General features: G+C 54.7%; 3 protein-coding genes across 14 annotated transcripts in view; all 3 read left to right on the top strand.

Annotated features, from left to right (window-relative positions):
* The first annotated feature begins 2,464 nt into the window (after positions 1-2,464).
* CCDC28B (coiled-coil domain containing 28B) lies at positions 2,465-9,232 on the top strand. 2 transcript variants are annotated; one of them, XM_002811123.5, is made up of 5 exons: positions 2,465-2,645; positions 4,423-4,589; positions 4,722-4,915; positions 5,134-5,156; positions 5,730-9,232. In XM_002811123.5, exons 1-5 carry the CDS (start codon positions 2,482-2,484, stop codon positions 5,782-5,784), a joined length of 603 nt encoding a protein of 200 aa, XP_002811169.1. In that variant the 5' UTR covers positions 2,465-2,481; the 3' UTR covers positions 5,785-9,232. The 2 variants fall into 2 exon arrangements, with proteins under 2 accessions (XP_002811169.1, XP_009230734.1); XM_009232459.3 differs by having other exon boundaries at positions 5,134-9,232.
* IQCC (IQ motif containing C) lies at positions 6,180-9,232 on the top strand. Its single transcript, XM_063719589.1, is given in 6 exon segments — positions 6,180-6,273; positions 6,704-6,847; positions 7,059-7,311; positions 7,554-7,672; positions 7,792-8,275; positions 8,278-9,232. Coding segments are annotated over 6 exon segments (1,392 nt in total). The 5' UTR covers positions 6,180-6,231; the 3' UTR covers positions 8,628-9,232.
* The window catches only part of DCDC2B (doublecortin domain containing 2B), a 13,092-nt gene continuing 7,739 nt past the window's right edge, over positions 8,760-14,112 (top strand). For 6 of the 11 annotated variants that reach the window (XR_010138510.1, XM_063719601.1, XM_063719597.1 and 3 more), the window contains exons 1-6: positions 8,760-8,912; positions 9,711-9,909; positions 11,837-11,888; positions 12,330-12,406; positions 12,639-12,770; positions 13,056-13,359. Coding sequence is in view for 8 of the 11 variants with exons in the window: in XM_063719601.1 (XP_063575671.1) it covers positions 8,789-8,912; positions 9,711-9,909; positions 11,837-11,888; positions 12,330-12,406; positions 12,639-12,770; positions 13,056-13,359 (888 nt within the window). In the remaining 3 variants the exon portion in view is untranslated. Of the gene's footprint in view, positions 8,913-9,643; positions 9,910-11,836; positions 11,889-12,329; positions 12,407-12,638; positions 12,771-13,055; positions 13,360-13,958; positions 14,057-14,112 lie in introns of those variants that run through there. The other 5 variants (XR_010138512.1, XR_010138511.1, XM_063719604.1 and 2 more) reach the window with 3 other exon arrangements.

Raw genomic sequence — 14,112 nt, 5'->3', positions numbered from 1 at the left:
AAGCAGCTGAGGATGGGAACCACAGGGGTGCTCCCTCTGTCAGCAGCATTACTATTGTCTAGCAGCTCTGGTGGGGAAGGAGAGGGATTTCTGTTGTCCCCAGTCTGGGCCCCTGGTTATTGAAAAAGTTTGGAATTTCTCTCTCCCCTTGTGGAGTGTTCCGAGTGTTGGAAGTATCCAGGAAGAAGCCCTGAGCAGGTGCCCTCAGGAGCAGTGCCCATGGCTCCCCATATCAGCCAGAGGCCCAACCCCAGGAAGCCACTCCTGCCCAGGGACGGGGAAGGTGGGCTGGGTGGCTGTGTGCACTGCTCTGGGCCAGCTCACTTGAGCCTGCTGAGCCGCCTGGCCAAACATGAGCCTCTCTCCTGTTGTATCAGATGCCGTTCTGGGGACCTGCGCCAGGAGCCTCTGCCAGGGCTTTAAATAGCTGCCCCCATTGATCTGGCTGCAGGTAGCAGCAGTCACACTGGGTCAGCCTCCATCAGGAGCTCAGGTTTCCCTGAGGACTGGAGTCAGGTGCCAGGGAATCGCGTGGTCTACCCTACGACCTGGTGCTCCCCACACCTGTTTCCTAGGCCTGGGGGGTGGGGAGGACTCCTGTCACTTCATCTGTGGCAAAATACAGCCCCCACCACTTACCAGAGAAAACTGTCTGGCATTGTAGGGAGAGGGGTTTTGCCCTCAAAAGACTGTTGCTTACTTTCAGTCGAATGGGGAATGACACTGGTATCTTCCTTAAGGGTTGTTATGGGGATGAAATGTATGTAAAGTGCTCAATAGGGCACTGGACTCACTCCATTGATGGCTGTCTTTGCTCGAAGTGTCTTCCTGATGCTGCTGCTTTTGCTGCTTGTGCTTCTTCTGTGCTTACATTCTCCCTCTCACTCACTCACTCTCTCTCTCCTCTCCCCCGCCCCACCCCCTTTCTGACAAAGCCACCACCATTTTGTAAGGAACTGTAGCTTCTCTCTGAAACTGCCGGGAAAAGGAAAATCTTTTTAAAACAGACATCACACAACCAACAGGGTCCCCTAGGTTCAGGCCGGGAGGTGAGGTCGAGTGAGAGGAAAGGCTTAGCATACGCTGGGATGCTCCTCCCATCTCACCCCTCCGCGCTAAGGAGAAGGTCACTTTCTCTTTAAATGCAAATGAACTCCCTCCAGCTTAGCTTTCACCCGGTGGTGTTCCCGGGAGGAGAGGGCGGAGGGCGGAGGGAACTTACACCGAAGCATCACTCGAGACCCCAAACCTCCAGGTCAGTAGCCCCCTGAGGGAGTGAGGGCGGGGGCGGAATGACGCGGGTCTGACGCTCTGTCTTCCAGCGCGGCTCCGGAGCTGAGCGATGAGTTTGGCACATGGCTTTGGAGCCCGGGCGTGGGAAATAGATCCCCGGTCGCCCCAGCCGCTCCTGGGGAGCACAGGCTCCGGCTCCAGTTCTTCTATCAAGTCCCTAATTGGGTCAAGCTGCTGCACGGAGAGGCAGAGGATGCGCTCCTATCTCCCCTCCCCACACCCGCAGACCCCGTCGGTGCCAGCCAGCTATGTGCCAGTGTAAATGCTTAAGCGCCACCCACCCCCCCAACCCCCCGCCCCCAGTCCCAGAATTCGAAGTTAGGCTCGGTAGCAGCAGCCTGGAATGAGACCCCCAGAGGAGCGAACCCCAGCCGACCAGAGGCTTGGGGGGCGCGGCTGGACCGGGGACCTCCTAGCAGCCCAGCCACAGGCGCAGCCTTTGTCGGAGGCCCAGGCAGCCAGCGGCCAACCACCCAGTCCACCCTGGCTGCAGCTGAAGCCCAGCAGGGACTTTCCGACTGGGAAAAATGAAGCAGCTGGAAGCACACCCGGGGGACCTATAGGGAGTCCCTAATGTTTTCGGTTGGGGGTGGGTGGAAGTGGAGGGATGCCGGTGTCTATGTTGGGGAAACCCACAATGAACCCTGCCCTGTATGCCGCGGCTTCTCCTACAATTACCCACATCCTGGGGCTTTCCCAGGCGGCCCCACCTGCACCTTGTCCCCCTCCCATGCTGACAGGGTTTGTTAGCATCTGCTTAGGCCACTGATAAATAGAATAGGGCTTAGTTAAGACACCCCTAATCTTCGGCTGGGCTTCTGCAGCTCACCTCCGTCCTGTCTCCCACTACATTTCCTCTGCCAGCCCCGCCCCCCAGCCGCGGGGACAGGAAGCCCCAGTGGCGCCAAGATAATTGTGTCTGGTCCCACCTTTTCAGGAGGGGCCTAGGTTTTCAGGCAGAAATTAGGGTGGGCCTTAGAAGGTCCTTCAAGTGTACATCCACGATCCCAGCAGCAGACCCTGGCATCTGGCTCTGCCCCTACTGTATAGATGAGGTGACAAGCTGGAAGGTCCCAGGGCCCTTCCTTGGTGCAGCTCTCAGGGATTTCTGGGTGAAAGGCTAACTTTGCCCCTGGCTATCTTTGTGGGGTTGCTTCCCTCCTAGGCCTGAGGCCCAGCCAGCGCCCAATGGATGACAAAAAGAAGAAACGGAGTCCCAAGCCCTGCCTGGCCCAGCCAGCCCAGGCCCCAGGCACACTACGGAGGGTCCCTGTGCCTACCAGCCACAGCGGCTCCTTGGCCCTAGGACTTCCTCATCTGCCATCCCCCAAGCAGCGGGCCAAGTTCAAGAGGTGGGTACAGAAGGGAAGGAAAGGAGGAGGGACCCCAACTCTGGGTTGCACTGTAGAGAGGAAGGCAAGGGGGGCCTCCACCTTTAGTTCCTAAGCAATAATTGATGCCTTTCTGGAGCAGGCCCCTGAGAACTCAGAGCTCACTCAGACCCAGTCCCTACCCTCAACTGTGTAGCAAAAAGGCCAGGTGGGTCACCGGGATCACATAGCGTGAGGATGTGCCTCAGAGGAGGGAGTGAGCAACTCTGCCAGAAAGTGAATGTTCCACGCTGAGAGGCTTACCTGGTATAAATATGGAAGAAAGCTATTACCTGAAAGGTTTCAGGAACCACAGGTGGTTTGGGGGCCCTGGAGTATCAGGGGACAGGAAATGGTGAGGGAATACCTGGGGGCACAATTTGAATTCTCTGTTGAATTTTTTTTATGATTGGGAGTTTGCATGCTGCCTTATAATGTGTCCATGTTGGCTCCCCACTAAACACAATGTGTTCTTTCTCCAGTTGCTCCAGATAAGACCACTGTGTTTCCCTGTGGTTTTGCACACCACTTGCCTAAAGGGCATGAAGCTCAAGGCTGTGGGGAGAGTAGCAGGAAAGGCAACTGGGAAGGCAGGAGGGCCAGGCTGGCAGGGGCATTCAATTTTATCCTGCGAGCAGTGGAAATTTTAAGACAGTTTTTTTGGTTTATTGGTTTGGCTTTGTTTTCTATGTATTTTTGTTTTTGTTTAAAACAGTTTTTAAATAGAAGAGGGTTGGCTGGGCATGGTGGCTCACACCTATAATTCCAGCACTTGGGGAGGCTGAGGCAGGCAGATCACCTGAGGTCAGGAGTTTGAGACCAGCTTGGTCAACATGGTGAAACCTCATCTCTACTAAAAATACAAAAGTTAGCCCGGCGTGGTGGTGGGCGCCTATAATCCCGGCAACTTGGGAGGCTAAGGCACGAGAATCGCTTGAACCCGGAACGCAAAGGTTGCAGTGAACCGAGATTGTGCCACTGCACTCCAGCCTGTGTGACAGTGAGACTCTGTCTCAAACAACAACAAAAATTTTTTTAATTAAAAAAAAGAAAAGGGCTGGGGCAGTGGCTCACGCCTGTAATCCTAGCACTGTGGGAGGCCAAGACAGGCAGATGACCTGAGGTCAGGAGTTCGAGACCAGCCTGGCCAACACGGTGAAACCCCGTCTCTACTAAAAATAAAAAAAATTAGCAGGGCGTAGTGGCGGACGCCTATAATCCCAGCAACTTGGGAGGCTGAGGCAAGAGAATCACTTGAACCCAGGAGGCGAGGTTGCAGTGAGCCAAGATCACGCCACTGCACTCCAGCCTGGGCAACAGAGCGAGACTCTGTCTCAAAAAACAAAAAAAAAGAAGAGGGACAGAAAGATATTTTGGGAGGAGTTAAGATAGCCCCTGGTGGCAATAAGGGATTAGCTGTCTCTATATACACTGAAGACTAGGGAGGATAAGTGACTCATTCAGGGTCATAAAACAAATCAGTGAGGCACTCAGACAGGAACCCAGGGACCCCCTTTCAGGCACTGCTCTCGCTGTGTTATTAGCAGAAAAGACTTCTTTTTGACCTCTTCACGCCTCCTCACCCCTTCCCAGTGCCCAAGGGGAACCATAAACTTACCCATTTATGCTAGTGAGTAGATAGGCAGATGAGTTAGTGCAGATAGACAGATAAATTGGTGCATAGGCAGATGGCATGAAAGAGCAGGAGGTGCCTGACTGCCCCCTATCCTGTGATCATGGTCATGTCCACCCCACCCAGAGTAGGCAAGGAGAAGTGCCGCCCAGTCCTGGCTGGAGGTGGAAGCGGCTCTGCAGGCACGCCCCTGCAGCACTCCTTCCTGACCGAGGTGACTGATGTCTATGAGATGGAGGGGGGACTCCTGAACCTGCTCAATGATTTCCACTCTGGCCGGCTGCAGGCCTTTGGTGAGTCCTGGGGGCTGGTTTCAGCGGGTGTGTGGATAGGGCTGGAGGGCCCAGTCCATGGGGTATGACTGGGACCAAGGTTCCAGGGTTCCAGGACCCTTTCCCAGGGTTCAGACAGGGGCTTCGTTCCAGGGAAGGAATGCTCCTTTGAGCAGCTGGAGCATGTTCGGGAGATGCAGGAGAAGCTAGCCCGGCTGCACTTCAGCCTGGACGTGTGTGGGGAGGAGGAGGACGATGAAGAGGAAGAGGATGGGGTCACTGAGGGGCTACCAGAGGAGCAGAAGAAGACGATGGCTGACCGTAACCTGGACCAGCTGCTTAGCAATGTGGGTTCATGTCTGGGTGCTTTGGTTCCTGGGGGCACGAGGGGTGGAGGAGGTACATACTCCCAAAGCCATTCCTGGGCCCTGGGTGAAAAGGTGGGCGTGCATGGATCCAAGAGCTCTGGGCCCCTCAACCTCCCCAGAAGATAGCCCCCAGAGCATTGGGGATTTGGCCTTGTTCCCCTCCTAACAGAAGCCTCCCTTTTTCTCTTTGTTGGCAGCTGGAAGACCTAAGTAATTCGATGTATCCTTTCCAAGGAACCCGTCTATGTGTGTGTGTTCCTGAGAGGTCAATTTCCTCCTCCCCAGCCCTCCAGGAGTATTCACACACAACCAACTTCCCCACCTCTTGCAGTCCTGTCAGATTTAGCTACAGACTGCCCAAACCCAGGTACAGGAATTTAGAATTTCCCCCAAATTAGAAGAAAAGTGGTTGTAGGGGATGTTTTACTACTGATCAAAATCTTTGTGAGTACTTTAGCTGACATCAATCATGGCAAAGCTTGTCCGATGTCCTCCTATCCTTTCAGCATTGAACAATTATTTTTACTAATTTACACTACCACCTCACCTGGTCCTCAGTCAGAAACAGCGCGAGTGCGTGCGCATACACCCCAGTGTGTCTGACCTGCACGATCTGGATGAAGAGAGAGGGGATGAGAGAGGGCAGGCGCGGACTGCAACCTCAGTCCACAGACGGCCCGAGACCCTCGTCCCCGGCCCTTTGCACAGGTGAGGAAACTAAGCCTGTGCAAGATGGGAGACCGGGGTGGGAGGAAGGACTGGTCCAAAGCGCCACGATCCTTGACGGGCACAGCCAGAAGCTGCACCTGGCCGAGAACGCCGAGCCTGAGGAGCAGTCCGCTGCGTAGGCGTCCCACGCAGGCCCACGCTGCCCCTCTCATTCTCTTCAAACTGTGACTTTTTACGGACTCGGGCGGGTGTTCTGCGGCCCCCCAGGTGCTATGGGGGAGGGGGGCGTTGAATGGAATTAAACCAGAAAGAAGGCAAGCGGCTCCGTGTCATGCTTCCCCTCCTTGCGCCTTTTCTCCCGGCCTCCGCGGAGACAGCCCAGCGCCGCGTGCCTTCGGTTATGGAGGTCCCGCCTGCGGGATTGGAGTGCCCCTTGCGGCTGTGGGAGGGGGAGTCGGGGGCTGGGGAGACGCAGGTACGCCTGTCGCGAGGACGCCTCTACCCTGGACGGTAGGAGGTTGCCGTGGGAACGGCGGGGGCAGAGCCCACGCCTGCGCATGCTCAGGAGCGACGCCGACCAATGACGTACTTCGCAGGCGCGCGGGCGGGCCTGGCCGTTGGCGCCCATGGAGCCAGAGCTGCTGGTTCGGAAGGTGTCTGCATTGCAGGTGCTGGGGCGGGCGCGGGGTTCACAGGATTTTTCCCTTAGGGAAATCATGGGGTCTCGTACCTGGACCTCCCAGCGAGATGCTACCACGTTCAGTCCCCTAACTGCGCGCCAACCTCTGGAGATACCGGCTGTCCCCAACCGCGCTGAGGAAAGCTGGGACCCTCGGACTCCCTGCCCTGCGCGCCTCCACTCCCACCACACGCTCGCGCGAGATCGGGGAAACGGGAAGAGCCTTAAGGCGAGGAGGGGCATCCAGTCCGGCATCGTCCCTCGAGCCCCCCGGAGCCCTAGCGCACAGCCCACCTATCCTTTCCCCGCCGTCGGGTCCCCTCTTGCATTCGCCGGGACGACCTCTCCAGGACAGTCCTCCGAGATGCCCCCTCTCTTACCGTGATAAGGGACTTCTTTCCTCTCGTTCTGCATACCAGGCCTGCGTCCGGGGCTTCTTGGTCCGACGCCAGTTCCAGAGCCTGCGAGCTGAGTATGAGGCGATTGTACGAGAGGTCGAGGGCGACCTGGGCACGCTTCAGTGGACCGAGGGCCGCATTCCCAGGCCGCGATTCCTCCCAGAGGTAGAACACACCTAGGAGAGAAGGGAAGGAGGGACTTGGGCAGGGTGGAACCCACCCTTCCCGGTGACAAGCTTTTCTCACTGGAAGAGGCAGTAGGCTCACCTCCTCACACCCCACTCCTTAACCCTCACCAACTTGTCTGCTAGATCATGGTACCCAGATACGTGGAAGGGTTTAGCCCTGGGGCTCTCACATCTCTCTTGTTTCTCAGAAGGCAAAATCCCATCAGACCTGGAAAGCAGGAGACAGGGTAGCAAATCCAGAGCAGGGGCTGTGGAACAACTTCCCATGTGAAGAGTCTGAGGGAGAGGCCACCGGGGAGGAGATGGTGCTGAAGAAGTCAGGAGAGACCTCAGCAAATCAAGGAAGCCTCTGCAGAGATCACAGCTCCTGGCTTCAGATGAAGCAGAACAGGAAACCCAGCCAAGAGGAGACCAGAGACACGACAAGGATGGAGAATCCAGGTACCTCTCTGCCAAGATCAGGACAAGCCCCTAACCCTCACTGTGCCTCAGCCTCCCCATCTGAAGAGTGAAAGGCTTGCGCTAGAGAAGCTGCATCCGTTTCCCATCTTCCCTCTGCCAGGATAGGGCCACCACATGGTTGGGCAGTGGGGGGGGAGGGAGTTTCCAAAGTCTAAGGCTAGGCCATTTCCCAGGGTCTGGTCCCTCAAGGTTTTCTCCTTCCTTCCTTCCCTCCTTCACAGAAGCCACAGATCAAAGACTGCCCCACAGCCAACCTCAGCTTCAAGAGCTTCAGTACCACCGCAGCCACTTGGCCATGGAATTGCTGTGGCTGCAACAGGCCATCAATAGCCGTAAGGAGGTAACACTAACCTGGAACTCTTTCTGAACATTTAGGGTCAAGGGTGGGGGTTAGGGAGAGACCTCCTGCCATGCCCAAGCAGGCCTGCTTGGTACAATGTACGTTCTCTCCCCCAACAGTACCTACTTCTCAAACAAACACTGAGATCCCCAGAGGCAGGCCCGATCAGAGAGGAACCCCACGTGTGCCTAGAACATGGGGAACAGGCCTGTGAGAGGGACCAGTCACAACCAAGCACACCACTGGAGGACCAGTCCTACAGAGACAGGACCACTGGAGAGCTAGAACAGGAGGATGACGCCTGTCACAGGGTCAAATCACCCCACAGATCCCCAGGAAGTTTGGCCACTACACAAAAAAACATTGCTGGGGCTAAGTGCAGAGAACCATGCTACAGCAAGTCTGGACCACTGTCATCTATACCATCAAACAGCCAGGCCTTGGGGGACAGGCTCACCAAAGGGCCAGACGATGGAAGACAGACCTTTGGAGGGACCTGCCTGCTGCAGATGAAAATTCTGGAGGACCAGACCCCCAGAGGTTTAAAACCTAGGGACCATTGTCCCAGGAAGTCCAGGACACAGCTGTCTGCACTCTATGAGGACTCAAGGAGACATATCCCAGAAAACTAGACCACAAAGAGCCTGACTGCCAAACAGTCAGGACACAAGAGTTGGGCCTCTCAGAGGACCACACCGTCTGGGATGGTACCTTGGCGGGGCCAGAGCATAGTGTCCTCGATCTCTGGAGGACTAAACTACCCAAAGGCCAGGCCCCCACTGACAGAAGCTCCAGAGATGGAACCTCCAATGAGCCTAGTCATGAAGGACAGAAAAACCAGAGGATTATACCATGGAGATAAAAGTCACCTGAGATCCTGTCTTCTACAGGGGCAGGCTGTACAGGAGAGGAACAGTGGAGGGGCTGGCCATGGAAAACAGGACCACCTGGCTAGACCCTAGGAAGCCAGGAGAGGATCAGGTTCCAAAGGGGAATGCTATGAAAGGGCAGTGAGACAAGACCTCATCCTACCTCTCTGACCAGCTCTGGCTTCTGCTCCTGCCCCTGGCCATTGGTGGCTAGTGGGGCCAAGAGAAGCTGGAGCAGAGAGCTGGCATGAGTACAGGGAAGGAGAAAGGACACGCTTTCAATCCTCTGCCTGTGGCTCAATCCAAATTTGTGGATAAGGGGCCGGGTGCAGTGGCTCACACCTATAATCCCAGCGCTTTGGGAGGCCAAGGTGAGTGGATCACCTGAGGTCAGAAGTTTGAGACCAGCCTGACCAACAGGGTGAAATGAAACCCCATCTCAACTAAAAATACAAAAATTAGCCAGGCGTGGTGGTGCCTGCTTGTAGTCCCAGCTACTCAGGAGGCTGAGGCAGGAGAATCGCTTGAACCCAGGAGATGGAGGTTGCAGTAGGCCAAGATGATGCCACTGCACTCCAGCCTGGGCTACAGAGCAAGACACGGTCTCAAAAAACAAAACAAATTTGTGGCTAAGGAGTTACCTGGGGGAAGTGGAATGAGAGGTCTGTTGGGAATAAAGGTTTTTCTTAGATTCTGAGCCTGGCTGCTTTCATTTCTGCTTCTGGCCAGGATATACTCTGGGCCTTGCCATTCACTTCCTACTGGCATGGGGCATTGACCCCGGAGCCAGCTAGGAGCCATGGCCCAGGAACAGATCTAGCCATCCTCCTTAGGGAACAGCTCCCAAAGCTGATCCCCAATTGAGCACAGCCTTGTGCTTTAGAGTGGCAAGGAGGCTCTGGAGAGTAGGGTAACACCTATGTTTAAGTGTGATCTCCCCAGGGCAGATTGGATAAAACCCTGAAAGCAGATAAATGCTCCTGCCACAGTCTCCCTCTGCCTTCCTGGGTGAGAGGGCAGGATTCCGCCTCTGATTGGCAATGTTCCCAGCCCTTCCTTGGTTGCCTGGCAACAGGTCTGTTTCTCTGACTGAGGATACACTATGGCGGGTGGCAGTCCAGCAGCCAAGAGGGTAGTGGTGTACCGGAATGGGGACCCATTCTTCCCAGGCTCCCAGCTGGTGGTGACTCAACGCCGCTTCCCCACCATGGAGGCCTTCCTCTGCGAGGTGACATCAGCTGTGCAGGCCCCACTGGCTGTGCGTGCCCTCTACACACCTTGTCATGGCCACCCTGTCACCAGCCTGGCAGACTTGAAGAACAGAGGGCAGTATGTGGCCGCTGGATTTGAACGATTCCACAAGCTCCAGTGAGTGGGCTGGGGCTGGTCAAACAGCCTAGCAAGGGAGGTAACGGCAAGAGCGTGTATTCAGTATCTACCATGTATATACCAGCATGTTACTGGTACTTACTGAACTCTACGTAGGAGGGGTGGTTTTGCCTCCATTAGAAAGGGAAAACAGACAGAAAACCTGCCTAAGAGTACATAACAAATAGCTGAACTGAAATTCAAATAGAATTCTGTGTGTTACTAATGTTTATGCCCATCACAGCCAAGATCAGCCTGTGGGAAGACCACTCTCCCACAGGGTGAGCCCCTTTTTCCAAAAGCTCTTCTTGCTTGGACCCCCTATCACTGAACACTCTAAATCCACCCATCCATTCCTCCCCACTGTGCATAGGCATCCCAGACTCTCCCGTTAGGCTAGGGCCATCCCGTTGCAGGAGGAGACTGTCTCCCAGGGTGGGAGAAGAATTTGAGTACCTGAGTCTCTGACTCATGTCTGGCTTCCAGGTCCTACTCTTAGCTCTCAGCTGAGGTTGCTTACTATAATGTAAGGATCAAGAGGGGGTAAGTGGCTGGGCACGGTGGCTCATGCCTGTAATCCTAACACTTTGGGAGGCCGAGGTGGGTGGATCACCTGAGGTCAGGTGTTCGAGACCAGCTTGGCCAACATGGCGAAACTCTGTCTCTACTAAAAATACAAAAATTGGCTGGGCGCGATGGCTCACGCCTGTAATCCCGGCACTTTGGGAAGCCAAGGCGGGCAGATCACCTGAGGTCAGGAGCTCGAGACCAGCCTGACCAACATGGAGTAAACCCCATCTCTACTAAAACTACAAAATTAGCCGAGCGTAGTGGCGCATGTCTGTAATCCCAGCTGCTCAGGTGGCTGAGGCAGGAGAATCGCTTGAACCTGGGAGGCGGAGGTTGCAGTGAGCCGAGATCGTGCCACCGCACTCCAGCCTGGGCAATAAGAGTGAAACTCCATCTCAAAAAAAAAAAAAAAAAAAAAAAAAATTCAGCCAGGCTTGGTAGCACATGCCCATAATCGCAGCTACTCAGGAGGCTGAGGCAGAAGAATCGCTTGAACCCATGAGGCGGAGGTTGCAGTTAGCTGAGATCGCACAACTGCACTCCAGCCTGGGGGACAGAGACTCTGTCTCAAAAAAAAAAAAAAAAGAAAAAAAGAAAAAAAAGGCCAGAGGAGGGAAGCTAGGTAGACTTAGAATCTAGGCTTCATTCCTTGTGTGACTTTGGGCAAGTCACTTAATTTCTTGGAGTCTCATACAAAATGGAGATAAAATGACCTATCTCATGAATGAGAATATTCTTGGGATACAGCAGGATGCATAATGCACTAGTTTCTAGTTTCTCTTGACTTTTTTTTTTTTTTTTTTTTTTTTGAGACAGGGTCTTGCTCTGTCACCCAGGCTGGATTGCAGTGCACTGGCACGATCATGGCTCACTGCAGCCTCAAACTCCTGAGCTCACGCAATCCTCCTGCCTCAGCCTCCCAAGTAGCTGGGGCCACACATGCATGCCACCATGCCTGGCTAATTTTTGTTTTTGTTTTTTGGTAGCAATGAGGTTGCCTAGACTGGTCTCAAACTCCTGGGCTCAAGTGATCCTCCTGCCTCAGCCTCCCAAACAGCTGGGATTACAGGCGTGAGCTGCCATGCCCAGCCCTCTTGACCTTTCATCTCATGGTTAGTATTGAGACCCCAGTCTGGATTTCCAGACTTACCCAGCACTTACCCAGACAGCACTTGAGCACTCAAGGGGTCCTAGGGCAGGTTCAGCTGCCAATATCTTGTTTCTGGACTGAGATGATTGCCACTATTCCATGGGGAGGGATATCTGGTGAGCTGCGCCCCAACCCAACACTGACATCTGCCAGGCTATTGAGGCCTCGGTCTCCACAAGATGACCTGTGACCTATCTATCCTTTCAGCTATTTACCCCATGGAGGGAAGGACCCAGGTGGGAAGAGCTGCAGATTACAAGTGAGTCCCGGGGAACCTGTGCCCCAGCCCCTCTGTCTTCCCACTCCTCCTGGAACTGCCCCCAATTTTGTCTGGGAAGCCAGGGAAGCAGCAGGATCTGCCAGTTCCATGGAGGGGGGTACTTTGGAGCCAGCTACTATCTTTCCTGGGGTGTGGGATTTCAAGACACTATTTCTTGCTTCTGTTGCAGCCTTTATTTCCACACTGGGGTCCCCAAAGGAAAGAGGAAGCTGTGAAACACAGATTGGGAAAGGGGGTGGTTAGAATGTGACTTCGGGAACATTGAAGCACCTTTTGGTGAAAGGTGTGACCTGTCTTACTCGTCCTCGCCCCCTTCCTGCCCCAGTCTGGTTCCAGCCCCCTCACTCCACACCTTGGATGGACCCACCCCTAACCAAAGGCCCCAACTCTCCTGATTTGGAGGCCTGACTTGGGTTTCAGGGTCCTCCCGTGACTCGCCACTTGTGTGATGGGGTCATTGGACGGCAGCTGCCTGCAGGTGCTCCCAGCTATATCCAGTGAGTGCCAGTGTGGGGGAGCAGGGGTGTCGATGTTTGTTTTAGTAAGACCAAGAAAATGGTGTTGGGTTTGTTCCAGGAGCCTCTGGTTACTGTTGGGAATGTAGAAGTCCAGCATGCTTGATGGGTGAAAAGAGACCAGTGTTATGGTTATTGCTGGCCCTGTGCCACCCTTCCCCTCTCATGTAGGGACTCCTGGGGACACTCCCCCTTACCAGGCTTTTTGTCTCAGTGTGTTCAGGAATGGGGACCTGGTAAGTCCCCCATGTAGTCTGAAGCTGTCCCAGGCTGCCAGCCAGGACTGGGAAACTGTGTTGAAGCTCCTGACTGAGAAGGTCAAGTTGCAGAGTGGGGCTGTGTACAAGTGAGTATGGGGACTGGGAGGACCCAAAAGTCCCCAAAGAGAGCCTCGTCACTGGCTTCAGCTGTGGCTGAGGATGAAGAGGCAAAAGGAAAGCACGTTCCCCCACATGGGACTTCCCCCTATGCCACTGGGAGAGGGCCCTCTGCCCAGCCCTCAGGGGCAGGGTAGAGCCTGGGTGCCCAGAGGCCAGAGGGCACCTTGGAATAGCTGCACCCACCCCTTCAGTCTGCTGAATGTGAAGAAGCATCGAGTCTACCAGCCCTTATCCTCACCTCTCTCTCCCAGACTCTGCACCCTAGAGGGACTCCCACTGTCAGCAGGGGAGGAGCTGGTAACTGGCCATTACTATGTGGCTGTCGGAGAGGATGAGTTCAAGGACCTTCCCTATCTGGAGCTGCTGGTGCCCAGCCCCTCCCTGCCCAGGGGCTGCTGGTATGTATGTGGGAGGTGGAGCGGTAACAGGCCGGGCAGAGGAAGCCACCCTCTGGGTCTGTGTGCTTTGACTCTATGTCCTCTGCCCACTACAAGCCTTTCCTTTTGTCATTGTAGGCATCCTCCAGGCTCGAAGTCTAGACCCCACAGGCAGGGGGTAGGTGACGCAGGGGACAATGAGGGGTGGGAAGGAAGGGGAGTGACTGGCTGACAACTCTTCTGGCACAGGCTCTGACCTTATTTCACTGCATCCTCTCTTTTTCCTTTTTTCTTTTTTTTTTTGAGACGGGGTCTTGCTCTGTAGTCCAGGCTGGAGTGCAGTGGCAGGATCTTGGCTCACTGCAACCTCCGCCTCCCAGGTCCCGGTTCAAGCAATTCTCCTGCCTTAGCCTCCTGAGTAGCTGGGATTATGGGCACGCTCCACCATGTCAAGCTAATTTTGTGTATTTTTAGTAGAGACGGGGTTTCACCATGTTGGCCAGGCTGGTCTTGAACTCCTGACCTTGTGATCTGCCCGCCTCAGCCTCCCAAAGTGCTGGGATTACAGGCGTGAGCCACTGCGCCTGGACTCCTTTTTTCTTTTATTTTAAATATAGAGATGAGTCTCACGAGATTGCGAAGGCTGGTCTTGAACTCCTGGGCTCAAGCAGTCCTCCCACCTTGGCCTCCCAAAGTGCTGTGATTACACTATGCCCAGCCTGCATCCTCTTAATCATCTTTTTTTTTTTGAGACGGAGTTTCGCTCTTGTTGCTCAGGCTGGAGTGCAATAGCACAATCTCAGCTCGCTGCAACCTCCACCTTCTGGGTTCAAGTGATTCTCCTGCCTCAGCCTCCCAAGTAGCTGGGATTACAGGTATGTGCCACCATACCCGACTAATTTTTTTTTTTTTTTTTTTTTGAGACGGAGTC

This window comes from Pongo abelii, chromosome 1 (assembly GCF_028885655.2).
Source record: "Pongo abelii isolate AG06213 chromosome 1, NHGRI_mPonAbe1-v2.0_pri, whole genome shotgun sequence".
Taxonomy (NCBI): Eukaryota; Metazoa; Chordata; class Mammalia; order Primates; family Hominidae; genus Pongo; species Pongo abelii.
This window is presented reverse-complemented; position numbering and strand designations above follow the sequence as displayed.

Bases quoted from the DNA above. Each gene is read 5' to 3' on its own strand.
- CCDC28B (XM_009232459.3), top strand. From the start codon at position 2,482: ATGGATGACAAAAAGAAGAAACGGAGTCCCAAGCCCTGCCTGGCCCAG. The intron at 4,590-4,721 runs GTGAGTCCTGGG...GCTTCGTTCCAG, and splicing joins TGGCCGGCTGCAGGCCTTTG to GGAAGGAATGCTCCTTTGAG. The intron at 4,916-5,133 runs GTGGGTTCATGT...CTTTGTTGGCAG, and splicing joins TGGACCAGCTGCTTAGCAAT to CTGGAAGACCTAAGTAATTC.